We start from the raw sequence: 24,693 nt of genomic DNA, 5'->3' as shown, positions 1-24,693 counted from the left end.
GACTGACCTGCTGAAACTGCTTAAACTGTTTCCTTTTGACTTGCGCAGACGTCTCGGCTCTACCTCCTCCACCAAGGACTGGCCAGTGGGGCTCCTGCTGCCCTGCCTCATACCCTGCATGTGGACTTCTGTTCCCCTATAAATCCATTCCCTTTCACAGCTTCTACTTTGTAACCACGCTCTCCCATCTCCACAAAACTCCTGCATGCTTGTTCCCACTTTTTCAGCTGGATAGCACAGGAATACTGCTCTGTTCCTGCAGGCACAGGGGCCTGGAGGTGACATGCTGTTTGCTTGCCTCTGTGTTAAGTAAAAAGACCAAGCTCCTGACCACAAAGAAGACATAATGAGTACAAGGCAAGTATATTCTTAACTCAACTGTTCTGAAAAAAATACTTTTTTTTTTTTTTTTTTTAATGTGGGAAAAATGATAGATTTTAGAAACACCCAACTGCAGCTTATGCCACTGACTACAGTCCACTGGGATTTGCTTCCACAAGCTGCAGGTGGAGTGCAAATCCCACACAGAAAATTATGATCTCACACCACTGCTACCAACCAAAGCTGTCATGGTCATTTTCTTAAAATATTGGTAGAGTACTTGCTTCCAGTTTGGCCAAAGAAAGGAGACTGCACATGACTCCTGCAACCTTCTCAAAATAATGTAGGTTAAAACTTTAAAAATAATATGTTGCCCCTTATAATAATAGTAATACTTTGCAGGGTTGTAAGTACCTTTCAACCTAGGTTATCAAAACACTTTACAAAGGCAGTTAAGTAAGTATCATTATATCTATTCTACTCTGAGGTGACAATGACTTTGTGTCAGTTATAACTGCAGAACAATCCAATACTTATCCATTATTCAGCTTCCCAAAATAACCTATAATTCTCTAGCAACTCTAACAGGAAAATGAAGTTACAAATGGGGTAACTGAAAGATTCACCCATCAGCGAGTTTAATGGCTTATCCTCCTAATGGGCAGCATCACCACCGCATTGCACTCCTGCTGCAAATAATAACAACTTGCATCCATACAGTGCCTTTCACCCTGGATGATCCCAAACCACTGGGCAAACTCTCTGAAGTAGCGGCTGAGGACTGCCACACGGCGGCATAACACAGCTGCCTCTGGGAAGGAATGCAGATAGCATACTGAAGCAGAAAATTAAAGAAAAAAAAGCACATAAACGTTAGTTTTTTTTTAAAGGAAAGCTGCACAAAGGTGTAAATTCTCCTTAGCGCAGAAATACACCAGAGCCCTTTTGGTAGGCAACGCAGAAGTTATGGTGAGACAATCAGTTGAAAACTCGGTGGGGTTTCCTAAATAAACACAAAAGGCAGGGCCCCAGCAGGTGGCCAAGTTTGATATTCAAATCATTAACATTTTACATGTGGAGTTTTCATTAGGACAAGGTTACCACATGATGGACAATCTGTATATATTTGCAGATGTGGCATGCATGGAAGTCAAACCTGTGCACGGAGCATAATTCACAGCAATCTCTCTGCCTGAGAATAGCTGAAGGCAATGTCCAATCAAAGTACTGTCAGTGCGCCGCTCAGCGAATAAATGAGTTGCTTTGACAGGAAATTCCAACAGCAATTTTAATTCTGATCAGGCTTCAGGAAGTGGAAAGAATAAAAACACATCAATTATAGTGACAGGAAGTTTTAAATCACATGGCAAGCAGCTGCTGCCAAAGGACACGTCTGCCAGCTTTGTTAAGAAGTATGGTATTTTGGTGCGACCAAAATTTTACACCAAAATTTTACAGGCTGACATCAGTCCCTAATTGTATGTTATCCCACTACAAGGGTAAAGAAAATGACATAGTGCAGACAGCACACCGTCATTACAACAAATCAGAGAGGCTGCTTTTTTCTTTAAATCCTGACCTGAAACAAGCATATTTATAACAACTACACAACATGCCACCGACTAATGATATGAAGCACAGGCATGTCCACCTCAATAAAGCAGGAGATCCCAGCAGCAGGGCAGAGAGACCATCATTTCCTGAGTCAGCCTTAGGCTGGAGAACCATCAGCACTTTGATCAATACACATCCACTGCCTTTTTTCATTAATCCACCTTGTAAATTATGACCACTGAAAGGAATCAGTGCTATACTGGAAGGAAACCTGGAGAGCTGTTTGATTTCGGGCTGTTACTGGATGGTGCAGACTCAGAGCCTACCAGCTTCAGTTGTAGGGTGGGATGTTTTTCTTCATCCCCCGTGCAGTACCATGTCTAACGGGAATGAAGCCAACCTGGGAATGGGATGGTGGGGCTGGGGTGGGCAGGGGGAAGAGGTCTCAGTATAATTGATTTTCCTCCTATGGCACTATGCTCATATGACTATCAATTCAGGGCAAATCATTCAAATACACACCAATTCTGGCCTCACTTTTGGGTAGATGGAAGCTGTTCTGTGCAGCCCTGGGAGTGCAGAAGGGCATTAAAGCCAATATGAACATGACTCAAGGTCTGACACAACACTGTAAAGCAGCCTATACAGGGGATTCAGACCCACAGGGTAAAACCTTGATCTCGCATCAGTGGGGATTCTGTAGTTGGCTTCAGGGAGTATCTCTGCCCTAGAGTCCAAGAAGGGAATAGCTTTTGCTGGCTACATGACATGCGCCTTCAGAAGGTTAGCTGCATATGGCATCCCAGGCAAAGTGATCGAAGGAGGGTGTTGAACTGCCAAAACAGTGACTGACCCTCCTGCCCTGAGTAACTCTGCACTGCTGTCCCTTCACTGAAAGGCACAAGAGCCTCTGAGGGCTCAAAGCTGAAGACTGCATTTTTCAGATGGGTGGGTGAGTTTAGGAAAGAAAAAATTGCCCTCAGAAAAGGAGGTGCTCATGTGTTTTGTTGATCACATAGGATAACATTTTCTGAACAGCAGAAAAAAATAGTCAACCACAAGTGACTGAAATATTTATTCAGATTTAGCAAAGGTCACCAAAAAGTGTGTCATCTTGACAATGCTGGCAAGCTTTGTATAAAGTTTTGCTTTTCAAAGAGAATATTTTTCAATAAAAAGAATACTGGAGGAAAGATTTAAACTAATTCTACATAAAATTTTTCATTATGCCTTCAGAGACAGTGTGAGTACTGGATTCCAAAACAAAGAAAAAAAACCTGTCAAGATAAGACATGATACATCTTTTTATTTCATTTTAACTTCTACTTAAATAGTAAATGAAGCTAAAACATGAAAGTGCTCATAGTTTCCAGCATAATTATCCACATTCAAATCTCTCCTCAGGAGAGATTCTGTGGGCTTTGATCCAGGGATTTTCAAGCATTTAAGGAAGATACAGGAGCCAAATATCATATTTCTTCTGAAGAAAATGTGGTATAATTTCCTTATGCTTTTAAGGACATTCCACACAGAGACAATCTGGCCTGAAGTCAGAGACAAAGGAAAATACAGGCAGAATTCTTAAATGCCCATTATTGTTCAAAGTCTGTTATTTCTATTGTTTTGTATCTCTATAAAATTATCTTCCTATTCTGATAGAATTAGTGTTTCCAATCCAGGAATATTTAAAGGATATTGATAGTGCATCTTACTAATTGTTTTTCATCAAAATGACTCTATTTCACTCTAAAATGACATGTTGGTCTATATCTATCCAGATATGTATCTTTTCCAATGACTGTGCATGATTTCAGCTGCAAAGCCACATGATAATGCAACAAAGATCACTTAGTTCTCATCACATGCTGCTGTCCTGCATCAGTACATATGGCAGTACCAGCAAGCTCAGAAGACTGTGAGGAACTCATCTTCTAAAAGCATATCTGAGTCCTAAGACGCTTTTAAAGTAAGCAAAGAAATAGAAATGGGCACTTTTATATAGAGACAGGAATGTAAAATATCTCCTCATGCCCTATCTGGTACTAAATCACTTTGCCCTTCAATAAGCCTCTAAAGTGGGTGAAAGACTGAGCTGCCTAGATTTCCTGCTTCTGTTTCTCACTTTTGTCCTGCCACCAGTTACTATGGACATCTGTGCACAGATTTGCTTCCAAGTTCCAGCATTGACCCAAATCATCCAGAGTTTTCCCACTCAGGTCACCTAGACCTAGACCTGAGTCTACTTTGAAGGAGAAGTCTATCCTGTGGCACATCCTTGGATGTGTACCTTGGCTGAACCTCGTCAAGCTGAGGCTCACGGGCCACTTCTTCCCTCCACCTTCCTCATCTCTTAGTGTCCTGGTTTCCTTTGGAAGAGGGTGGAATGATGTGCTCCAGTATGGATCAATCGCACACAAGGACTGTAGGACATGACACAACGCAGAGCCTGGCATGGTGTTAAGAGCAGGTCTGGTGGGAGTAGAAGACAGAAGCAGATTTGGTGGTAGTTCTGAGTCCTCACAGAGAAATGAATTTCTGGGTTTCTGACATGTAGGGTATTCCTGAGAGGGGGGGCCTTGGGCTAGCAGAAACTCAGTACATGGTCTGAGCTGGAAAAAAGGATGGATGGGGGTAGTGAGGTGAGTTCAGCAAAAGTGGAGCTAACAGGGATCAAGTGACTCTGTAATGGGAAGTAATATGGCAATTATAGGAAAGGCTGGGTCTAAAAGAAAAGAGTGAAGAAGTAAATAGGAACTTATCCATGACAGTGACTAGTGTCCTGCATCTGTAGAGAGCAGACAAGGATGAGGAAACACCCCCAATACTACTCATGAATTCATAAATCTTTCTTAACACATCCCACTGGCAGCTCTGAGACCAGTTAACCTGCACTTTCCACCTATAAAACCTGTCAGAGCAGTTCCTCTAACACAGCAAAGACTTTGGGAGGGTAAAATCTGTGGAACCAAAAGCTACACGGAGAAAGCAGAACATCGAGGACTGTTGCCTAGGAGAGCAAGAAGGCAGCTTTTCCAAGACCCATCACATCAATATTAGCAGCACCATTTCAGAAAATGCCCTTCTTCTGCATAAGGACTGTGCAGGGTGAGTTGCCTTTCTGTCCTTCAGCTGAGGTGAGAAAGCTCCCCTTTTTCAAGCTAAGCTCATTCTTCAGCCCTCACTGTGCTGTGGCGTTTTCATGTGCTAATAAAACCTGCTATAAATCAGACTCTCATACATCTTCCTCCTTTGTTAATTAGCCAGCTTGTACAAAGAATCTGCAAATCATGGAAATAAATCTTGGTTTCAGGAGTTTTACTTCTCTCCTACTTGATTTTTTCTGTCTCTGCTTTCAACAGCAAGACTACGACCAACACCTAGACTCCAAAGCTTTCACATGGCTCTGCCTTTCTGCTCATGCCTGCAAAGGACCCACTGGCCTAATGTCAAGACTGCCAGTGTTCACAGCCTGAAGTGTTGTGTCATATGCATAAGCAGTTCCAAGTTTACCCTTGTAGTCCCATATCTTAGTCCTCAGGTTTTCTTTTACTTTGTTCCCCAAATTGCTCATCAAGAGAAACTCCAGGAACAAAAACTTCCGGATAAACATGGTATTGTTTCAGAGCTGGAGAGCAGAGGAATATATACAAGAGCCTCACAGCCTGAACACTTGGCAACGTGAACAAAAGGCAAAGAGTAGCGCTGATCTACCAAGAGGTGAGCTGCAGAGCCTTTGATGCCCTGACTGCTATTGTTTAGTGAGGTGAATGCCCCACACTGCACGATGCAATCATGCCCTTACACCTGTGCAACCTTCCTTTCACCCAGCTCTGCCCACCCCCACGGCCAGACTTCCCAAACCAGGATGCACGACAGCAGTTCTGAGACCTGCACCTCCACTTGCAGCCTAAATCAGGGTTATTCTGATTTATACTGCCTCTGCACAGTATATAATGCAGCAGCTGACAAGAGACCCAACTGAGGTCTACCCAGATACATATATTTGTCCCCCTTTTTGACATCACCAAGTGCTTGGCTGCTGGTACACTTCCTCCAAGAGCTCTCTGTGGTGCCTGACAGAAGCCTTACCTTCTCTGAAGAGCACATTGCAGCTGATCAGGCCAAGTTTACTTCTCCTTCACTCTACCTAAAGAACAAACCTGCAGTGGAGATACCACAATCAGAGCATCTGGAATCAGGAGCAATGCAACAAAATGACTCATTGTCCGTGGTCAGACTTCTTCCAGTGCAGGATGTCAGCTCCTCACATCCTTTCCCTCTGTCACCTCCAGGAGCATTCTCTTAATTTCTTAGGAAAATACAAATATGTCTTTGTGGTTTTCAGCACTTCCTCCACTTCCCTTTTAGTATTTCTCCATCCTTTACAATCTATTATTCATCTGCCTGCCTGCTCTATTCATCTGGACTTCATGTCCATCCACACAGTCAGGAGTTTTTCTTTAGCGTATGATGCTTCTGCAACTCTTACATTCTTTGGCACTCCACCAAGTGCCAAAGGTCTTTAATTTTTTCTCCAGAGCCTTTTCCTGATTTAGCATATGGCTGGTCCTCTCCTGTATCATTTTGCTTCTTCATCAGTTGGAGAAAAAGACATATGCTGATATCCTGTTGTTATTATTTTTGTGTAATCCTTGGAAAACTGTGTTAAAGATTACATTTTTATTCAAAACTTGAAATCCCTCCTCACAAGAAACAGGTCTTGTCTCTTGATAAGCACTGATTCTTTGTTTTCCAGCTTATACACTGAAGGTTCACCTCCTGGAAAGCCTCCCCTGTTCGTCACTTTCCAACAAGGCCATATAGAGGGCTCTCCCCACGTCAATGAGTTGGTCAGTAATATACAAGGGAGGTGCTGGCAGATGGTGATTTTGTAACCAGTTTCCTATTCAAATCATCACAACCATCAGAACAAGAGGCATTATTTATGAGGATGCCTTTTCACATTCATCTGAGTTTTTCCAGTGTCAGCAAAACCACTGAAAGTTTGTAGGCTCCGATAACGATACTTCTCCAGGGATCACACAACTCTCTGTAGAGTAGTGAGTTCTTCTTAAGTCCTGTTCCTTTGGTTGAAGACATCTTGCTTCATTCATTCATTCCCTGGGGAACTTGTTCAAGATTCTTGCACAACTGAGATCTCAGCCTCCAACGAACCACAAAAAGACAGCTCTGTATTTCAGTTTGGCCGCACCCAGACTCAAGATTTTGAAAAGCAAGTGTCTAAAACAAATAAGCAACTTACCTTCTTTAGTAAGACCTCGATTCTCAGCAGAAAAAACATTGACTGAATAGTTTGCAGGTCACTGCCTTTTTTAAAGACCCTGCACACAAACCCCACCAGCATGAGAGATTTGGAGAACTAAAATTCCACCACTAACTTTAACTAGGCATGGGAATGACCCAGCTTGTTGCAGCATCTTGATGTGTCTCATAAGACGCACTTAAATACTTGCTAACATGACTATCTGCATGTTGCTGTTCGTTTATATTACAGCAGCACTAGGAGTGCCCACCATCAGCAGGACCTTGTGCCTGGTACAGATGTCAGTTTCCAGTGTGTTGACCAAAGGGGACCATGTTATTTAACTTCCTACTCCCAAAACAAGCAAATAACCAGACCCTTTCATGTCAATGTGCCATTTGTGCAGGCAAGTGTTTAGCAGTATGGGTCATGTAAGCTGGCCCACAAGGAAGGTTTCTGGAAAAAAAAGAAAAAAAAACGTACTCTGGAACTTATTTTAAGATTCATATCTATGCATTCATGCATGTGCATTTAACCATATACATAATTCACTTAAGTTTAAGAGACCTGCTTTTAAATACTTCACCACTGTGTCATACCATGGAAACTACCTCAGGGCTACTAGGAAGGGGGTTCAAACATCCCTCGTATAAAACACATCATTATGCGTTAGAGGAAACTTCATTCACCAGAGAAGAATGGCACACCAGCTGGAGGTGAACACCATAAACCACATAAAGTTTTAATTAAATTCATTAAAAATTCTTTGTCTCTCAGTGGGTGTGGGGGCAGATACAACCCTTTAACAATGGCCAGCACACAATCAGGTTTGTCAAAACTAATAATAATACAAAAGCATTAGCTCACGCTGGGACATTTTGAAAAAGTTTGAATAAGTGTATTATTTTTAATATGGGACATTATAAATTATTGCAAGATGTGGCCAGTCGTGGAGCACAGTTGTAGTTTCTATTGTTCATTGGATTGATAAAAGGTGTTAATAATAAAAGGCACATTTTTAGCAGTTGACAAAGTGAGTCGACCTGGAAATATAGGCAAGGAGGATATGTTTCCTTTAAAACACATGCACACATATATGTATGTGAAACATTTTTGCCATGATCAGTATTTCTTTATGTCCTACGTCCCATACTAATAAGTATGACATACAATCACACTTCCTGCCCTTCAGAGCTTAAAGTCCACCAGCAAAGCTGTACACAGCAAATGAACGTTACAGCACCAGACCTCCTCCTGCAAACACATACATGCCTGTCAGAAAATCATATATTCCCAGGGACTAATCATGAGCACAGAGCTAAAAGCATACATAAATATTTGCAGGATTAAGGCTATTAACCAGAGTAAAAGAGGATAGCTATGTGGTCGCTTAGCTCTTATGTAAATGACTTTGTTTTTCAAAGCTGGAAAGCCTTGCAAAATACTTTTATGTTTAATCAAATCCAAATAAAATGATTCTACAATGTACTGAAGGGTTTCACATGATGAGTCAGTGACAAAGTCAGCTATTTAGACTCATGGCAAGCACTTCATTTTGGTCCCAGTCCAGGTCCCATTGAAGTCAGTGGGAGTCCTTTCCCTGATTGCAACATGAGTCTTTGTTACTAAATTATCTCAAGCTGATGAACTGTGAAACAGCAAAGTTACTTTTACTAACCATTCCTAATCCAGACTTATTAAGGATAATTGTAAACTAGAAATAACTAATTCAGTAATTAGGTATGAAAACATACTCACTGCATAGCTAATACATAAGAGTGGGTCTTCATTTTCTGTACTTTGTCAAGATACAAGAAATATCACAGGTCGCAAGAGCAGTCCCACAATTTGTGATATTGTTGAAAGTGGGGAAAGAGCAGATAAAAGTGTATGTACCTTGTCCTACACCTCAGAAAACAGGTTTGTGGTTTTCCTGGCCATTTCATCTTCACGGTGCTATATGTTTTAGATTTAGATCTCTATCCACTTGATGCTCAGTGCTCTTCAGACCAAATAATTTGTCTGATTTTATTTCTACCTTTACTATAAGACATGCCTTAAGCAAGGTGAGACAGCAGCATGCAATTGAGCAATTATACAAAACAAAGATTAGTTCGGTAGATCAAAATCAATGTTAGCACATGAAGTGTGCTACATTGAGTCTACACAATATTCTGTCAAGTAAAAAAGCAGTGCTTAATTGAAGAAACAAAAGAGCAGAGTTATTTTTCTATTTTTTTTCCCACTCCGACTGTCTAAATAGCAGTTGTATGAGCACTGTCCTCAATCACACAGGCTTCAGAGGAAAATTAGGTGCCTGCTTTTTTACTTCACTTTCACACAGTCACAACAAGCAACTTCAAAGGTAAGGGATAAAGGAGCTGAAGAAAACAAATAAGAGTAATAACAGTCCCAGAACTGTTTCAGAGGTTGACAAAAAAAAACACACTGCATAATTGCATAACTGCATAACTGTTTGCCCACACTGTCATTGCAAAATGGTGAAAATTATCTCATCTAACTTCAGCCATCTAAAAATGAAGCTTGTAATTGAAATGTATTGGCTAAGTTCTGTAGGCGATGGAGAAAGGCACAAATGGAAGGTAATCGTTTCAGTGTTACGATAAATGTTATAGGTATTAGGATATAGGCCTTCTAGAAGGGCCTATCTCACTCTTTTGACCACGGAAAGCCTACACAAATAGGTTAAGCACCTAACAGTAGAGCCATTGCATATGATTACATTGAAATGCAGCAGTATCTCAACAGGGATGTACCTTGTTAGCTTGGGTATGAGTATCAGCATGCTGCCAGATCAGGCAGCTCTGTGATAGAAAAGCATCATGGCAGATTTGGCTGACGTGAATTTACTTCATTCACGTTTAGATTGTTAGTCGCCTCCGCTATGGGTAAATGTAGAGATATACCTATATTTCTCTGGTGACTCTAACTTAGTTTGTGATTTGACCCGAATTACACATCTAGACCTCATGACATTTACTCCATTGCTGTGTCCTCAAGACTATCAGGTGAGATCTTGTAGTGGCCACCTTTATAGGTACATTGACAAGTGTCTGTACATCTACAGATATAGTACTGGTAAAAAGATAAGACTATTTAAGTGTTATAGATATAACTATAGGTAAATACTTAAATAACTATATAAATGTAACTGTAACTTTTTAACACAGTTCAGTCCACAAACCAGAGGGATAAGAAAAGGAGGGTCACCAAATTCATTTCCTCCTCACTCTCTGCCTCCGTGTTCTAGTCTGGAAATCACAGGACCGATGTCTCTCAAGCATACATCACCAGTGGTGCACTTGTGCCTGCATGCTCTACTGTAGCTGTGTCCAAGGCCTTCTTGAAAACATAAGCTCACTTCTTCCAGGAACCACCTTTTCACGACTGTACCACTGAGACCCAGAGGTAATTCTACACTACCTTAGCTTAATCGGCAACTCCTACATCCTAAAAATGTATGTTTGTTTTGAAATCCCCAGCCCTAAATCCAAGCTTTCACATCACCCGATCCGGCAAAGAGCAAAATGCAAACAAGAAGAAATGCTTATTCCTAATCAGTATGAACTGTATGTAAGTTATATCCAACCCAGTTCAGATCTGGACCCATCCAAGCAGTTCCATTAGCTTGGAAACCTGGGCACAGACTGAAGTATCCATATCCTACCTCATAAAGCTTGTTGGATTCCTCTTTCTTGGCTTGAACCATCCCTCCAAGAGAACCCCAAGCATGACTCGCTTACAGATTAGAGGTGTGGGACATGCATGGAAAAGAGGTTTGTGCTGTCTCATTGTGTAAGATGATGAGATAGCCACCACAGTATACTGTGAGCCTGACAAGAAGCAGTATGAATACAACTGACTGCTCCTAAACTTTTAATATGGGAGGTGTGATGACCCAGTCCATACCACTAGGCACAGGCATCATGGACCATTATCTAGGATCATCACCAGTAACATACAGCCTGTGTAGCTGACCTGAGCAGAAGCAAGCCTCTACAACTTCTCAGCATCCTCAGCAATGGATCGCCTCCAAAGAACCAAATCTATCAATAAATTCTCTATCTCCAGACTACACAGGGAAGACCCAAATTAACCAGTAATTTTAAGTCCTTGACTAAAATCTACAAATACCAAAATAAAACGGATGATACAAAAAAAATGATGTAACGACCAAAAGATGATTGTACCAAAATATGGTCCAACAAATGGATCTTGTCCAGATCCCCCAACACTTCACTGGTTAAAGCATTCACCTGTGAGGCAAAACAAAGACTTGATCCCAGGCACATAATTCAAGAAACATCATTGGCTACTAATTTACCATTTTTTCTAAATATGTGTACTAATTGGGTACAGGTGGCAAGGTTTTAGCAGGGGCTGAATGGGTGGCCTCTGTGAGAAGATGCCAGGGGCTGCCCCACACTCAACACAGCTGGTTGCAGCCAGTTCCAATGGACCCACCAAAGAACATGGCTGAGACCATCAGCTGAAGATGCCTCTGGAAAAATGTCTATTAGAAAGGGCAAGACATCACATGGAAGAGAAAGGAGTGAGGAGAAAAAAGTGTGAGAAACAATCCTGCAGATACCACCATCATAGAAGAAGGAGAGGAAGGAGGTGCTCCAGGCACCAGGGCAGAGCTTCTTCTGCATCTGAGGCTGTTTTGCCCATGATGGTAATTGGTAAATGATCTTTCTGACCTTATCTCAGCCCATGAGATTTAGTTTGTTTTCTTCCTGTCCTGTTGAGGAGGGCAGCAGAGAGTGGCTGGGAGGGTGCTTGGCTGGTGTCAGCCGTCACAACGTGCATGTTCCCCAGCTTGCATTTGTGAAGACAACAGCTCAGCACAACTTTGAGACTCTGTTCTGGAAGTTCAATTTGAGTGGTTTTCAACCTGCACATTATCTATGATGAAGCAGCAGAGCATAGAGAGTTCTTCATGCAGTCACAGGCAAAATTTTCAGTGCCTTCTGTGTTTCATAGTAGATGAGTGGGTGAAGGTGACTAGAAATGACATATGAAACAATGACGATGAAGTACTACAATTTCAAAAATTCTCCAACTCCACAGCTGGGGCCAAACCTCCAAAAAACTCCTGCTCCAAATCAAGTAGTGAGATCTGCAAGACTCCTCAAAACCCAGTAGCTACTACTGAGACAAGTGGGGCTCTTTTCATATGTGCAAGGATTTGCTTGTGCCAAACTTAGAAGAACTGGACCCTTTTTGAACTCTGGTGTGTCAAACTTCATGAGGCAAGTGGGGTGAGGAAAAAAAGACTATCCACAGCAACAGTGTAGCTATAGACTTTAAATAGGTGTGAAGCTCTATGGCTTGAGTGCAACAAATTTTAGAAAAATAATGATTATTTATTCATTTTATGTGGGCCTTCAGTAGGATATTAACTAGCAGGAGAAAAAAAAAAAAGAGCACTGTTTTTGAGGGTTATAGCTAGGACATACATCTGAATTAATTGTGGCTTACAGTGAATTTATGCTAAGTTTATTTAAAATAAGATAGATGGGCAAGAGGCAGACAGAGTCTGTGAAAAGAGACATTACTTGTGGAGACAGTCTATTGTGTTGCAGCAAAAGAGAATTCCATCTTCTATTAATAGTGGTCAGTGGGAATTCACACAGACTTTTACTTTACTGACATATTCATTTCATTACCAGTTTCTTCAGTTTTCATAGTAACTCTTGAGAGTGTGTGTGAGCAAGCAAAAGGATTCTCTGGAAGAGATCCAGCTACTACTGCTTTTGAAGGGGGAATTCTCAAGCACTGCAGATCCAATCTACAACCCGTCATTACAAGAAATAAAGGCTTTGCAGAGCTTTGGAAGCACTTATTGGGAGGGAGTCCCAGGGTTGCCACTGGAGGGCTCTGCCCAGGTGCTGGGGTCAGACCGTGGAGAAGAAGATGGTGAACAAAGACCCAGCTTGGGGTGCATCCCCTGTTTGTCTCTAAGGCGGGTAGTAATGTGGTGCTTGGCTAAACCTCTTCATTTTTTCCCCAGACCAGCCATTTGGCTCCCTCTCCAGTTAGGCTGAGGGCAAGCAGCTGACGCTCTCCAAGGCAGGTGTCCTCTCCTATGGAAATGAGCCAATTAAAGGGAACTACAAAAGGGCACAATTGGGCAGCTCCTTAAGCTGGGGCTTGGCTATAGAATTGAAGATAGAGAAGTGACAAACAGGAGAATTTTCAGCTGCATAATTTTTGATCATTTACATCAGTAGCACGGGTTAAAACAGAAGAAGGGATTTGGGCATGTGGATCTTTTCCCCTTCTTTGAGTTAAAAGTGCCAAGAAGCAAATTGAGAAGTGTGAAGTAACAGAACAGTGTTTTTTTTAGTACATCTTTTTTACACTACTAATGAAGGGCTTTTTACATTACAGCCTGTGTCTATTTCAGCACTGATTTTGTATCTACTTACAGGATTAGAAAGATTAAGTGCTAATTAGAGCACTGAGGATTAATAACTGCTACTTCTGAAATGCACATTTTTCTTAATCTTGTATTTAATTCCAGTAGAATTGGTCCATGTTACAAAGCCAGGGTTTGCCAAAGCTTACTAAACATGCAATAAAAGATGCTGGGTATTAATTTTCTTGTATACACTGAATAGGCATCATCCATTAGGCTAAAGAAGGAATTATACGGATGGTTGGAATAAGTAGGCTTTGTTTCTGAAGAAAATGAAAATCTATGTCTTCATTGTTCTATTGGAAGTACTGTTAAACCAACTTTCCCCCCTTTTTACATTTTCATATACATAATTTATAATTTAAAGTATATTCAAACACTACTGAAATGATAAATATAGTTAAGTGAGAACTAGGAACATGCCAAAATGGCAAACAGAGGAAAAAAAAACAGCAAACTGTGTTGCCATTGACTGTTGACTCTACAAATCATGATGCTGTTCATTAGAGGGAGAGTTTCCTTCTGTCTTTCTGCTTAAAGCTCTCAGTTCTAATATAGTGATAGTCGTATATTTGCAAATAACTTCAGAACTATTTGGTTGCTTGAGGGGAACACAGAACAGTTGTTCATGTGTAAAACATGGGCAGGATCCTTTCCAGAGAGGAAAGACTTAGAGGAAGGTTTTCATTTTCAGCTCACAAAGGATGCAATTTGCATACAGGTGTTACCGGACTTCCCTCTGAACTCATGGATCACTGCTAGTTTCAGATGTCAAGACAAAAAGATGGGTCAAAGGCACAGTGAGATGACTTGCGGCTACTTCAAGTAGTTGGAGGTCAAGACTGCTAACATCAGAGCTCTTGTTTTCCACCAAGTGACGCCAGATGTACCAGGATCTCATTGAATTGCGCATTTTCCACTGCAGCTAAAGGAGCAGGCTGGGTTCTGCACAAGGCGGCTGATTACAGGATTTTTGCTTTATTCCAGGATAGAGTGGCCTCATGTCTCTCCTGTAGAGAATGGGATCCACTTACCAAAAACAAACAGCAAGGATCAGCCATTAGGATCTGCAAGGAGGGAAGGTAGAGCAAGACCCTTCTCCACACAGTCTGCAGTGACTCTAAAGCAGTATTGCTTCATTTCATTATTTCATGTATGACAGCCACACAACAGCCCTCTCCAAGGACGCCACAGCCTCAACCGGTTCCTCATTCCAGTGCAAAAGGCAGTTAACCTTTCTGTTTTGTTTCTGATCTTCTGGATCCTATATGGTTTAGAGAAGGTGCAGACACAGCTGTTGCAGGTCTGTTCTCTTTCCAAACTCAGAGAGGACTGCTAGACTTTTTTTTTTTTTTTTTTTTTTTTTTTTAATTTTTTTAAAGGCAGTGTTACCTTGTGCAAGGGAACCAGAGGCTGCAACAGGCCTGGGCCACTCTGGAGCAGGGAACTGATGCACATGGGCCAGATTTTTTTCAGAAGACCTTCCCTGGATTTTGTGGAAGAGCAGCAAAGAGTAAAATTACTCTTCTGTCCCCATTTGATGACATGATCAGGGAAGAAGTCTAAGATCCCTAAAGAGCTTTCCCTTCTCAGACCTCCTACTGTGTGTGGCCAGAACCAATCTTGTCTCTGTTAAATCGGTTCTTACTAGATAAATCCCAGACAATTACTGATGCTTAATAAATTCTCCAATCTTCCTGTTCAAAACAGTTTAGCATTAAGAGAGCTCTCAGCTGAAAACCATCTGAAAATCATCCTGAGTATAAGAAACACCCTTCTTGAGAAGTCTTTAAAGAGGATCTGGGAGGAGAAACAGGGAGAATGAAAGCAAATACTGCACAACTATCACTGATAAAGAAAGCAGCAGACCATGTCCATAACCAGCCAGCTTTTACAAATGGACTGGGACTGTCTTATAAAAATCTTATTTTAGCCCATGCATTGCTTATTTTAGGAGATTAGGCAGTCGATGGCTGCTCCTGCTCTTAAATACCAAACCTGTAAATGACCACAGGCTACAACCTCTTCATTCTTCCACCCAGAAGAAACCCTTTTCAGTTCCAAATATATTATTCTGCATAGGAATAAACAGAGAAACATTTTCCAAAGTGAACCCCTACCCCTACTTTTTTTTTTTTTTTTTTTTTTTTTTTTTTTGCTACAAAAAGTTCTGAGCTGATGGTAGAAGAAATACTTTACAGGTACACACCTATTGCCTGTAGCTTGCTAGGAGGGGAACTCAGACCCACCATGCCTGGTACATGCCTGATGTAGCTGTCCTGAAGGATTTGAACTCTATAAAAACTGTACATTACAGTTGTACTTCAAGGATTGGCAAGAAAAGAGCTTCCATATGATTTCTCTAGTATATTATACCCCTGAACCTTTTTGTAACACCTGTAACCGAATTTTTAAAGTTTCTTTTTTAAGTTTCTAGATAATATCTTTTTCTTTTTCCCCCCAACTTTTTATACAATGATTTGGTCTCTTCTCATGTCTCTTTCATCATCACTCACATACGTACAGCTTTTCATTCGTACAACTCAAGCACTTCTATTAAATACAATTCTTGCCTCAGACAAAGATAAGGCAAGTGTTGTTCTCTACACATAACTCCCGTGTTGCTCACTCACCTACAGCATCCCTCAGGCACGATGTGTTGGTTCATCGCTGCACCACCAGAGGGAGCTGCCTGAATGCCTTTGAAAGATTTCAATGACTAATTTAAATAAAAATAAAAAAATAAAAAATCTCACCTTTGAAATCTCATTACCTAGAAAAGCGGATGCAGTTGTGAAGTTGTGACAGGCATAGAGAAATTACTTAAAGACTGTCATAAAGTGCAACGCTTCAAATCTTTGCTTCTTTTTAGTCAGAGCCAATCTTGTACTGTCTGGTACAACAGTACAAAATAAGCTTTGTTGATTTAATCAAACAAAGCAGTTTTGAATTAGGGTGTTTATGCCAGCCATTGACATCCACAGTATGACTCTGCTGGACTGAGGGTGGAGAAGAAAAGGCAAACTAGATTTTTATAGCTAACTGAAACCAGCCAACGATATGTGATACTGCCTATGATAGATCATAATATTTTTCTTACAAAATTAGCATTCATTAGTACTAATGTGTACTTATAAATAAATAAATAAATAAGTCTGTCTCTTTAAAACCAGAAGTCGGCTGTAGCACTGATTCATCCTCAGTTTGTCTTTTTTATTTTAAAGCAGTAATTTATGTCCCAGTTCTGCTCTACTTTCTAATGCCATCTTTTGTTTACAACAGAGGGTCTCTGCTTTCCTCCCTGATTATGCCCACTGCCTTTACATTGCACACATTTTCATGCATCCTGACACAAACACTGCATGCATGGCACCGCAGAAATGTACATCTGTATTTTCCATTAAATGAGGGGTTCAAAGCTATTGTTGGGTCTGGACTTGTCTTGCACTCTTCAGACTGAGCTGAGCTGTAAGATTCCCTGGAAGGGAAAAGCCAAAGTAAGCTCTTTAACTTAACCCCCAGCTGCTGATCTGTGAGCTCCAGAAAGACTGGGCATGGGAAAGCTCAGCTATGATCTTGCTTAGCTCTGAGACTGGCTCTGCTTAAGTACAGCATGCCTTCACAAAGCTAGAGCTGAGCTACAGTCACAGGTAAAGGACACGGGGCACAGAGTCTGCTGTACATTGTCTTAGGAGATAGACAGAGCCAGAGATCCATGCTGCTTAGACCTGGGAATCTCAACTCAGAAGTATCAAAATAAAAATAACTTAATAAATATATTTTATCTTGGAACTTCCAGAGGCCTGATTCATTTTTACAGTCACTGTGCCTTGTCGGTCCTAGTCACTGGTAACTCCTCATCTGATTACCAAAACTTAAAGTAGGACACAGCCCTCATACAGTGTCAGTGTATGACACTTTTTGTCACATGTAATTTACTCAGCAATGGGGGGAAATGAGAAACCTACATTAATATGCCTCCATGTAACTCTCTGCTATTAAGCTCATCAGCGAAGATCTAGTCGAGGCAGTCATTAGGGCCTAGAGAGAGTTTTGGTTCACCCTGAAATAGTCACCATCACTTCTTTTCCCACATGGATACCTACATTCATGTGTCTTTGTCTTAGACCCTGAATCTTAGGTTATGAGCAGAGTCCCAGTCTCCTTCCTCAGCATTTTATAAGGATAGCTTTCAGGAATACTAGTTCAGAGAATTGCAATGCCAAAGAGATGCAGAAGCCAACCCAAACTCTGAAATTTTACCACTTCATTCTGGTCTTCTTCCAAATGGAATAGAGAGATTATTTCACTTCTTTCCCTAATAGCCGCAATATTCTCATTATTTGAATACAGCAGATAAACAACTGGAGTACAGGTCTGAATTGTGTTCTTTGCCAGAACTGGGAAAACTCTTTTGATGTACGATGTAACCCTGCTCGTGAGGTGAGCATGCTAACACTAGTTTTCCCCACATGAAGATGATCAACAGGTAAAGTAAAAAGGACCTTTGTTTTTCTAGAATTCAGATCTTCCCTGTACGAGGGATCTATAATTTTCCAGAAATGCATTTCAGACAAACCAATTTACAGTGACAGTCTGGGAAGCCACTAAAGTGAAAACATCTCACTTAATTGATGAAGAAGTAGTTTCTACTTCATGGAAAAGGAATAATGGCATTCCTGATTCTGGCCAGGTAAGACAGAGAGCTCACAAACCTCCCTCTTCTTGCTGCCCTCTCTGGTTTTGAGGTGAGGGAGATCAGAGGAGCACCTCTCTTTCCATTGCAGGGTCAACATGCTGTTCTCCTCAGAGACTTTACCTCCTGACCCATCAGATGTAGGAGAGTGGTGGGCTGGACCTGAGGCAGGCACCCAGTAGAGCTTGAGCATACGGGTTGCTTTCCTACCTGAACAGTTAGCTTAGGCAAACATCCTCCCACTGCTGTATGGCAGTGAGTAGTTCATCCTGGGCAGAGCTCAGGACATGGCTTCCTGTTGCTGCTTTCCCCAAGGTGCGCCTTCAGCAAAGGGCAGTTCTGTAGTGCTATGGAGGGTCCAGCGTTGAAGGCTACATGGGGCTGCTGTTCTGGGGCAATGGGAGAGCCTCTGTGCGGTGAAGGAATGTGTCCCAGAGACCTCTCAGAAAATACTTGGCATAATCTATGTCTTAATTGACTCCAGAATGGAAAAGGCAGCACAAGTGAAATGTTTCTCACTGTCTACAAATACCTAAATTTAAGTTAAATTACAGAACGAGGAGGGGAAAAATAATGAGCACTTTTTTTTTTTTTTTTTTCCTTCAAGCTTCAGAGCCAAGATCTGGGTGTTTTTGAAGTCATCCTACAAGGAAGAAAGGAAAAGGCTGAAGCTTACTGTGACCTAAATAAAGCAGAAGAATTAGGTACTTGTGATCAAAGGATTGAATGATGCATATACACATCTCCCTAAATAATATAGTGGGTGGGGGAAATGACATGTCATTATTTCTCTGAAATAAAGCAAATTACCTGTTCTGAAAAGAGGAGTTAATCTGTTTTTATACAGTGAAGAATAATGCCACATTATTTCTTCTAAAATTAGCAGCTGACAAGCTGAGACTTCAGTGCTCATAGCATCTGGCTCTCCGGCACCACACTGTACTTATCACAATGAAGCTTTCCTTTACCAGTTTTACAATGATTGGTGGGGGACAGCCATTACTAGAGAGGCCTACATCCCCCGAGCTCCAGAATGGCAGTATGTCTAATGTACCTCAGAGTTTCTTTCTTTCTTTCTCACAGAAACAAAGTGCAGAAAACCTGACACTGAGATTTCAAAACCAATCTGGTGATTTATACAGGTAAGATTCTCCCATCCAGCTGTACTTTTACTAGTTGTTTTCTTTAAAACCAGAAGTAAATGTATGACAGTCTCATTCTAAAATCTGCATTTCGAGATTTCTGGTGTCCAACGCAGGCAGCTAAAGAGTGAATTCTGAAAGCTGAAGTCAGACTTATCTAAGTAAATAAGTGGCTTCTTTTTTCTTTTCTCAAACTCTAAAGCTACAGATAATGAACAACTGAGCACATAACCATAGCAATGGCTGAACCATTTCGCTTGAAAAGATAATGGCTATATTTTGTCACACGAATGCACAGGAACAGCATAGAAACTTCTCAAAACTGCTCTCCTGAGGAATTTTTCTGTTTGCTGTTCAAGTATAGCATAGGGCTGAGTAGGGCTCAGTATTCATAAAGAGGTTTAGGGGATTGAAAACCTGAGAAGTAATTTCCATTGGACTTGGAAGGCCAAAGTCACAGAGCTTATTTACCCTCTAGCAAATTTCCAGTTAGGCATCATTTCAATTGAATGATCAAATTTTCATGACTCTTCTTTACTGATGTATGGTCATATTCCATTTGTCCAATTTATTCATGGAGAACTCCCTAGCAGCAGCAGATTGGAAAGGAAGTAAGTTCAACTTTCTCACCCACTCATGTGAGAGAAATGATGGGGTAATACTTTTTCTATGTTTAAATATTAAAACTTCACTTTGGTTGATGTGGTTTCCTTGACTGTGACAACACGTAGCATACAAAAGGTTATAAACCCGGTCACCAAAACCACCTATCACCATTTGACCTTTCACAGCAACATACTTTCTTTTTCTTTTTTTTTTTTTTTTTTTTTTTTTTTTTTTTTCTCTTGAAGGGTAGAAGGTTGGCCTCTTGTCCATTCAAAAAAAGGATTTTGTAGTAGTTGAATAACTCCTTGGAAAAAAAAGTTTTACTATCCAAGAATAACTTAATGGAAGAAAAATTTCTTCCTCAGGAGAGGTTGGCCTGTTCAGAAAAGTAGGTAGGTACATCTGAGCATCTTCTCCATCTTATCTAACGATGACTCCATGATTGTGTCCCAGGGTTGAGAACGCACTGGTCAGTGACAAACTCCATCCACTCTGGGCTTCAGCAGCCCTCAGACGGACAAGCAGGTATGAGCTGGATTGAACTAGGGAGGCTTCTGGGGCAGCCTCTCCCTCTGAGAAGGCAAAGCTGTCAGGATGTGCTGCTCATGAAGCTGCATCTTAGCAACTGGGTTGGCTATAGATGAAGGCACCATTTCAGACAACAGATTACTAAGGTAAACTTGTGGTCTGGGAAAGCAGAATCTGTATCTAACTCAGGAGTCTTCATTTCTAGTCTCTTAGAGGCAGAAATGGAAACCCAGCTGCAGAAGAAACGCTGACTGTATTTATCCCTCTATCTTACCTGACAGTAACTTCAGCAAAAAATATAACCAAGACTGTCTTCAGTTTCTCTTTTTCTTCCTGACTGTAATAACATGTAAATTATGTTGGTCTAATTTCTAGTTTCATATTCAGTTTAAATGGTTTCAGTTTACCTGCAATCAGTTTTCTGTAGCACAACACTAGTGAGCGTATAGTTTTAAAGTACAGTGCTCCCTTACTAACTCCTCCATGTTTATTTGTCAACAGGAAAGACAAACAGTTAATTAACAGCTCCACAAGTACAGATAATACAACTGTCAGCAGAAAGAAAGCAGGACTGTCCACAAAATAAACAAGCTTCCTTTTTTTAGCACATGCAGCTAAACTAACTTCTCTTAAGATTAACCTGCTGGAGGGGGACACAATTACAATTGTCAAATATATGAGGGCAACTCTCCATCACTGCCTCTTTACAAAGCACAGATTTCTTTTTCTTTTTTTTTAAAGTGGGATAAAGCACTGTTTCAATTATATTCATAATGATTTATTTGAAAATATATTCTCATTATACTGTTATCTAAGCACAACCCATTGTAAGCCAGAAGCAGTTTTGGTTCCACCTGAATTTAAAGTCATTATTATAATTATTCTCACCAGAACAGCCATTAATCACATAAACAATACCTGGCTTGCAGAAAATATGTGGTAAGGAACTATATTATGATTTAGTATTATTTTTCTTACATTCTTTTAGTCTTACTTGAATACTTATTTTCTAAGAAAATGCTTTTGAAAAAAAATTAGGAAGAATCTTACCTTCAGACTGATGTGTGGCAAGAGGTGTTTGGGTCTCCTTGGAGTAGGATACCACCTCCCGAGGTAAGAAATCAACCTGGGTAATCTTTGACACCCCTAGTTTGTGCAGTCTGCGTCTGAGATGGAATACATGACATCAAAGGTTAATGTTAGGTGTAAATCAGTAGCAGGAACAAAAGTGTTTGCTTTTATGAACAGGATAAAAAAATACTTTAGTGTTTGCTAAGATGAAACACAATGCACTATGTATGAGAAGCACCTAATTACAGTGAAGAAAATTAACCTGGTAACCATTTGCCATAATAAAATATATTTACTAAACGCCTCTGGACCTAGATCGTGTTGCTGAGAGGAACTGTAAATGGGAGAAATGACCTGCTCATGCCCCTTGTAACATGCAACAACACAGTCTCCTCTTTCATACTATTATTACTACAATGTTCTGCCTATTCAAGAGATTTAATCCTTAGTCTGAGATACCCAACAGTGGAAGAGACACCGTAGGTGTAAAACAGGCTGGATTAGGAGTGTTAGATGTTCACCTGAGAGCAGTAATAGAGCAGGGTGAGCAATTTCCATGAAGGAGATTCTCCCTTCCATAGGAGTTATCAGCAGTGGATTTGCTGTCAGTTTGTGATCATTAGAGTTTTAATGCAAACTCTGAGACACACCTGGAACAGGGCAAGTATAGCCTTCTTTTTCTACTTCCCTAACTTTAAATAAGCCATATGAACTGTATCAGTAAAGCCACGTAACAGTGTGACTGGGTAAGAAGAAGAGAGCCAGCTGGACAGGATCATGAACACTTGTAGTCATACACAGTTCACTCAATGGTGGTGGTGGTGGGGAAATCAATGTTTTTCCTTAATATTATTTGACTGTCTGTAGGGAGGGAAGAATAAACAAAGATTTGCTTGCAAATGTTTTACTGGAAAAAATGCCAACTTTCAGCAGACAAAAAATATGCAAATAATAAATGGATCTAGTAAATAAGTCCAGTTGCCTAGATCAACACGTGCAAGCATGATTACACATTTACAGGAGATAAATTCATGGACACAGTGTTTCTGAACAGCCACGTTATTAAAAAGAGCAATTTGGAAAAGCAGTAAATTCATACACATTATCCATATCCTCTCTGTCTTCCAGATTATGAGAAGAACAGAGGTCAAAGTTTTTTTGTTTTGTTTTGTTTTGGTTTGGTTTTTTAAATCTAATTCATTTTCAGTGCTTTAGGTGTTCAGTTAAGAGTGATGTCTGAAAGCAAATGAGTCTCTAAAAGGAAATTGTCATCACTGGAAGACACCTACCAAACTCTTAATCTGGTTAGTGCTATATCAGCTATATATTTTTCTAATCTGGTTTACTGGCTGAGTTTTTATTAAGCTGAATGCAATTTGATTCAATGGGTAATCAGTATGAATCAGCTATATCACAGACAATTAGAGTAGTAATAGTTGTTACAGCTCTGAGTGTCTTCTTTTAAAAGGGGAAAAAATTACAAGTCACCCTCCTTACAAACATCTGTGACTTTACAATATGAACAAAAGCAATGGTTGTCTCAAAATCCTCCAGGGTGGGGCAGAAAAACTTCTGCAGCTTGTGTTACACTTCAAGAATCTGTGACAGCTAACAAATGTTTTGGTACTGCTACATTTTTGTAGCTGATTTAACTAGGGGGTTGTATGAATTCAAGCTTCAATAAATACCCAACCCAGCAAAATGCTTTTCTATCCTTCAACACCAGATGGAAAATCTCTGTTGACTACTTGGTTCGTCAGACTTCCCTTCAGAATCAGTCCTCCAGTGCCCCCAAACAACTGATTCTATTTTCTGAGATTCTTAAGCCTCCTTTATCAAAAGAGCTTCTTCACTGGTTAAGTATCAGCTCTAATTACATGTTTAATCTAGGCCTAATTAGAATCCCAGCTAATTCTAACAATAGTTTCACATGAGGTCATTCCCTATCTCCTTGACCGACTAGGGATGAGGGAGTATTGCTCCTACTGGAGAGCTGGATGTAACTGCTGGTTGGGTTAGCTTCTGCGTAGGCTGTTAACCAAAGTGTGAGCTACAACCAACCCAGAACACTGTGCTGAGACAATACGTTGAATGTTTCACCTCAAACATTTATAATTCAGTAATTGGTGATGTTTATACAAATGTACAGAGTCACTCATATCCTGGTAATTACTGGTGAAGGTGGGGAGGTCTTCACTTGAACGAACATCATCTCTTCTTTTTTGCCCCTGATGAACAACCTGCAATGGTTCTTATCTAACTAAAAGTTGGCCTAACTCTTGTTCTCAAGCACTTAGGGACTACTGAAACATCCTTTCAGTACATGGACTCTCTCAAAGATGGACTATAATGTTCTAGTCTCTAATTCTTCTTAGGGCAGCATTAAAATGTCTTATTTCTTATTTCCCATCCTTTTCATCTGAGATGCTCATGATTCTTTTCATTTACAGTTTGCTGAGTATTCAACTTAAAGAGCCCATAAACTTTGAAGGACTCCTTTCAAAACTGCATCAGTAGGAAGACAGTATCTAAAGCCTACACATTAAAATTGGTTCCTCTGTCCACAGGAGGACAAAGATGTATCTGCTGGAAGTATTTAGCTAAACACATCATTTGCACGTTGACTCCAGGATTTCTTTTGTATTGATATTTTTCTACCTAGTCTCAGGACACCAGAGGAAAGTGTGGTTCTCTGTCTAACTCGGCCTTGGTATTTAATTTTTCTTTCAGAAGGGACAGGACTTCTCTTACAGATGTATACCTGGTGGTTCACTCTTGGCATCCTTTTTTTGTCTTTGCACTGACTGCTTCTAGAAGATTGAAGTATTCTGGCTATACGCAGGCTTATCTTTATATGAGTCAAACCACCTTGCCTTGCACAGCTGTTTGTGGAACCTTGCCTCTGGGAGTGCTCATGTTTAAATCCAAACTTATGGGAAACACTTCTGTATGCTATAATAGCTTGAGAAAATTCTTCCTTTTTCATATGATCCAGGTGATGTTGCAGAAGCTGGATCTATTTGAAACCACGCTCAGCTGGAAATTACAAACATAACAGTTTTGGGTG

The 24,693-nt window shown here is 40.6% G+C and overlaps 1 protein-coding gene across 10 annotated transcripts in view; it reads right to left on the bottom strand.

Annotated features, from left to right (window-relative positions):
• DYNC1I1 (dynein cytoplasmic 1 intermediate chain 1) overlaps nt 1-24,693 on the bottom strand; it is a 191,130-nt gene that overhangs the window by 126,732 nt on the left and 39,705 nt on the right. For all 10 annotated transcript variants that reach the window (XM_035316836.1, XM_035316829.1, XM_035316830.1 and 7 more), the window contains one exon: nt 21,606-21,721. In XM_035316836.1, the coding sequence (XP_035172727.1) occupies nt 21,606-21,721 (116 nt within the window). The remainder of the gene's footprint in view (nt 1-21,605; nt 21,722-24,693) is intronic.

Source organism: Oxyura jamaicensis, chromosome 2 (assembly GCF_011077185.1).
Source record: "Oxyura jamaicensis isolate SHBP4307 breed ruddy duck chromosome 2, BPBGC_Ojam_1.0, whole genome shotgun sequence".
NCBI lineage: Eukaryota > Metazoa > Chordata > Aves > Anseriformes > Anatidae > Oxyura > Oxyura jamaicensis.
This window is presented reverse-complemented; position numbering and strand designations above follow the sequence as displayed.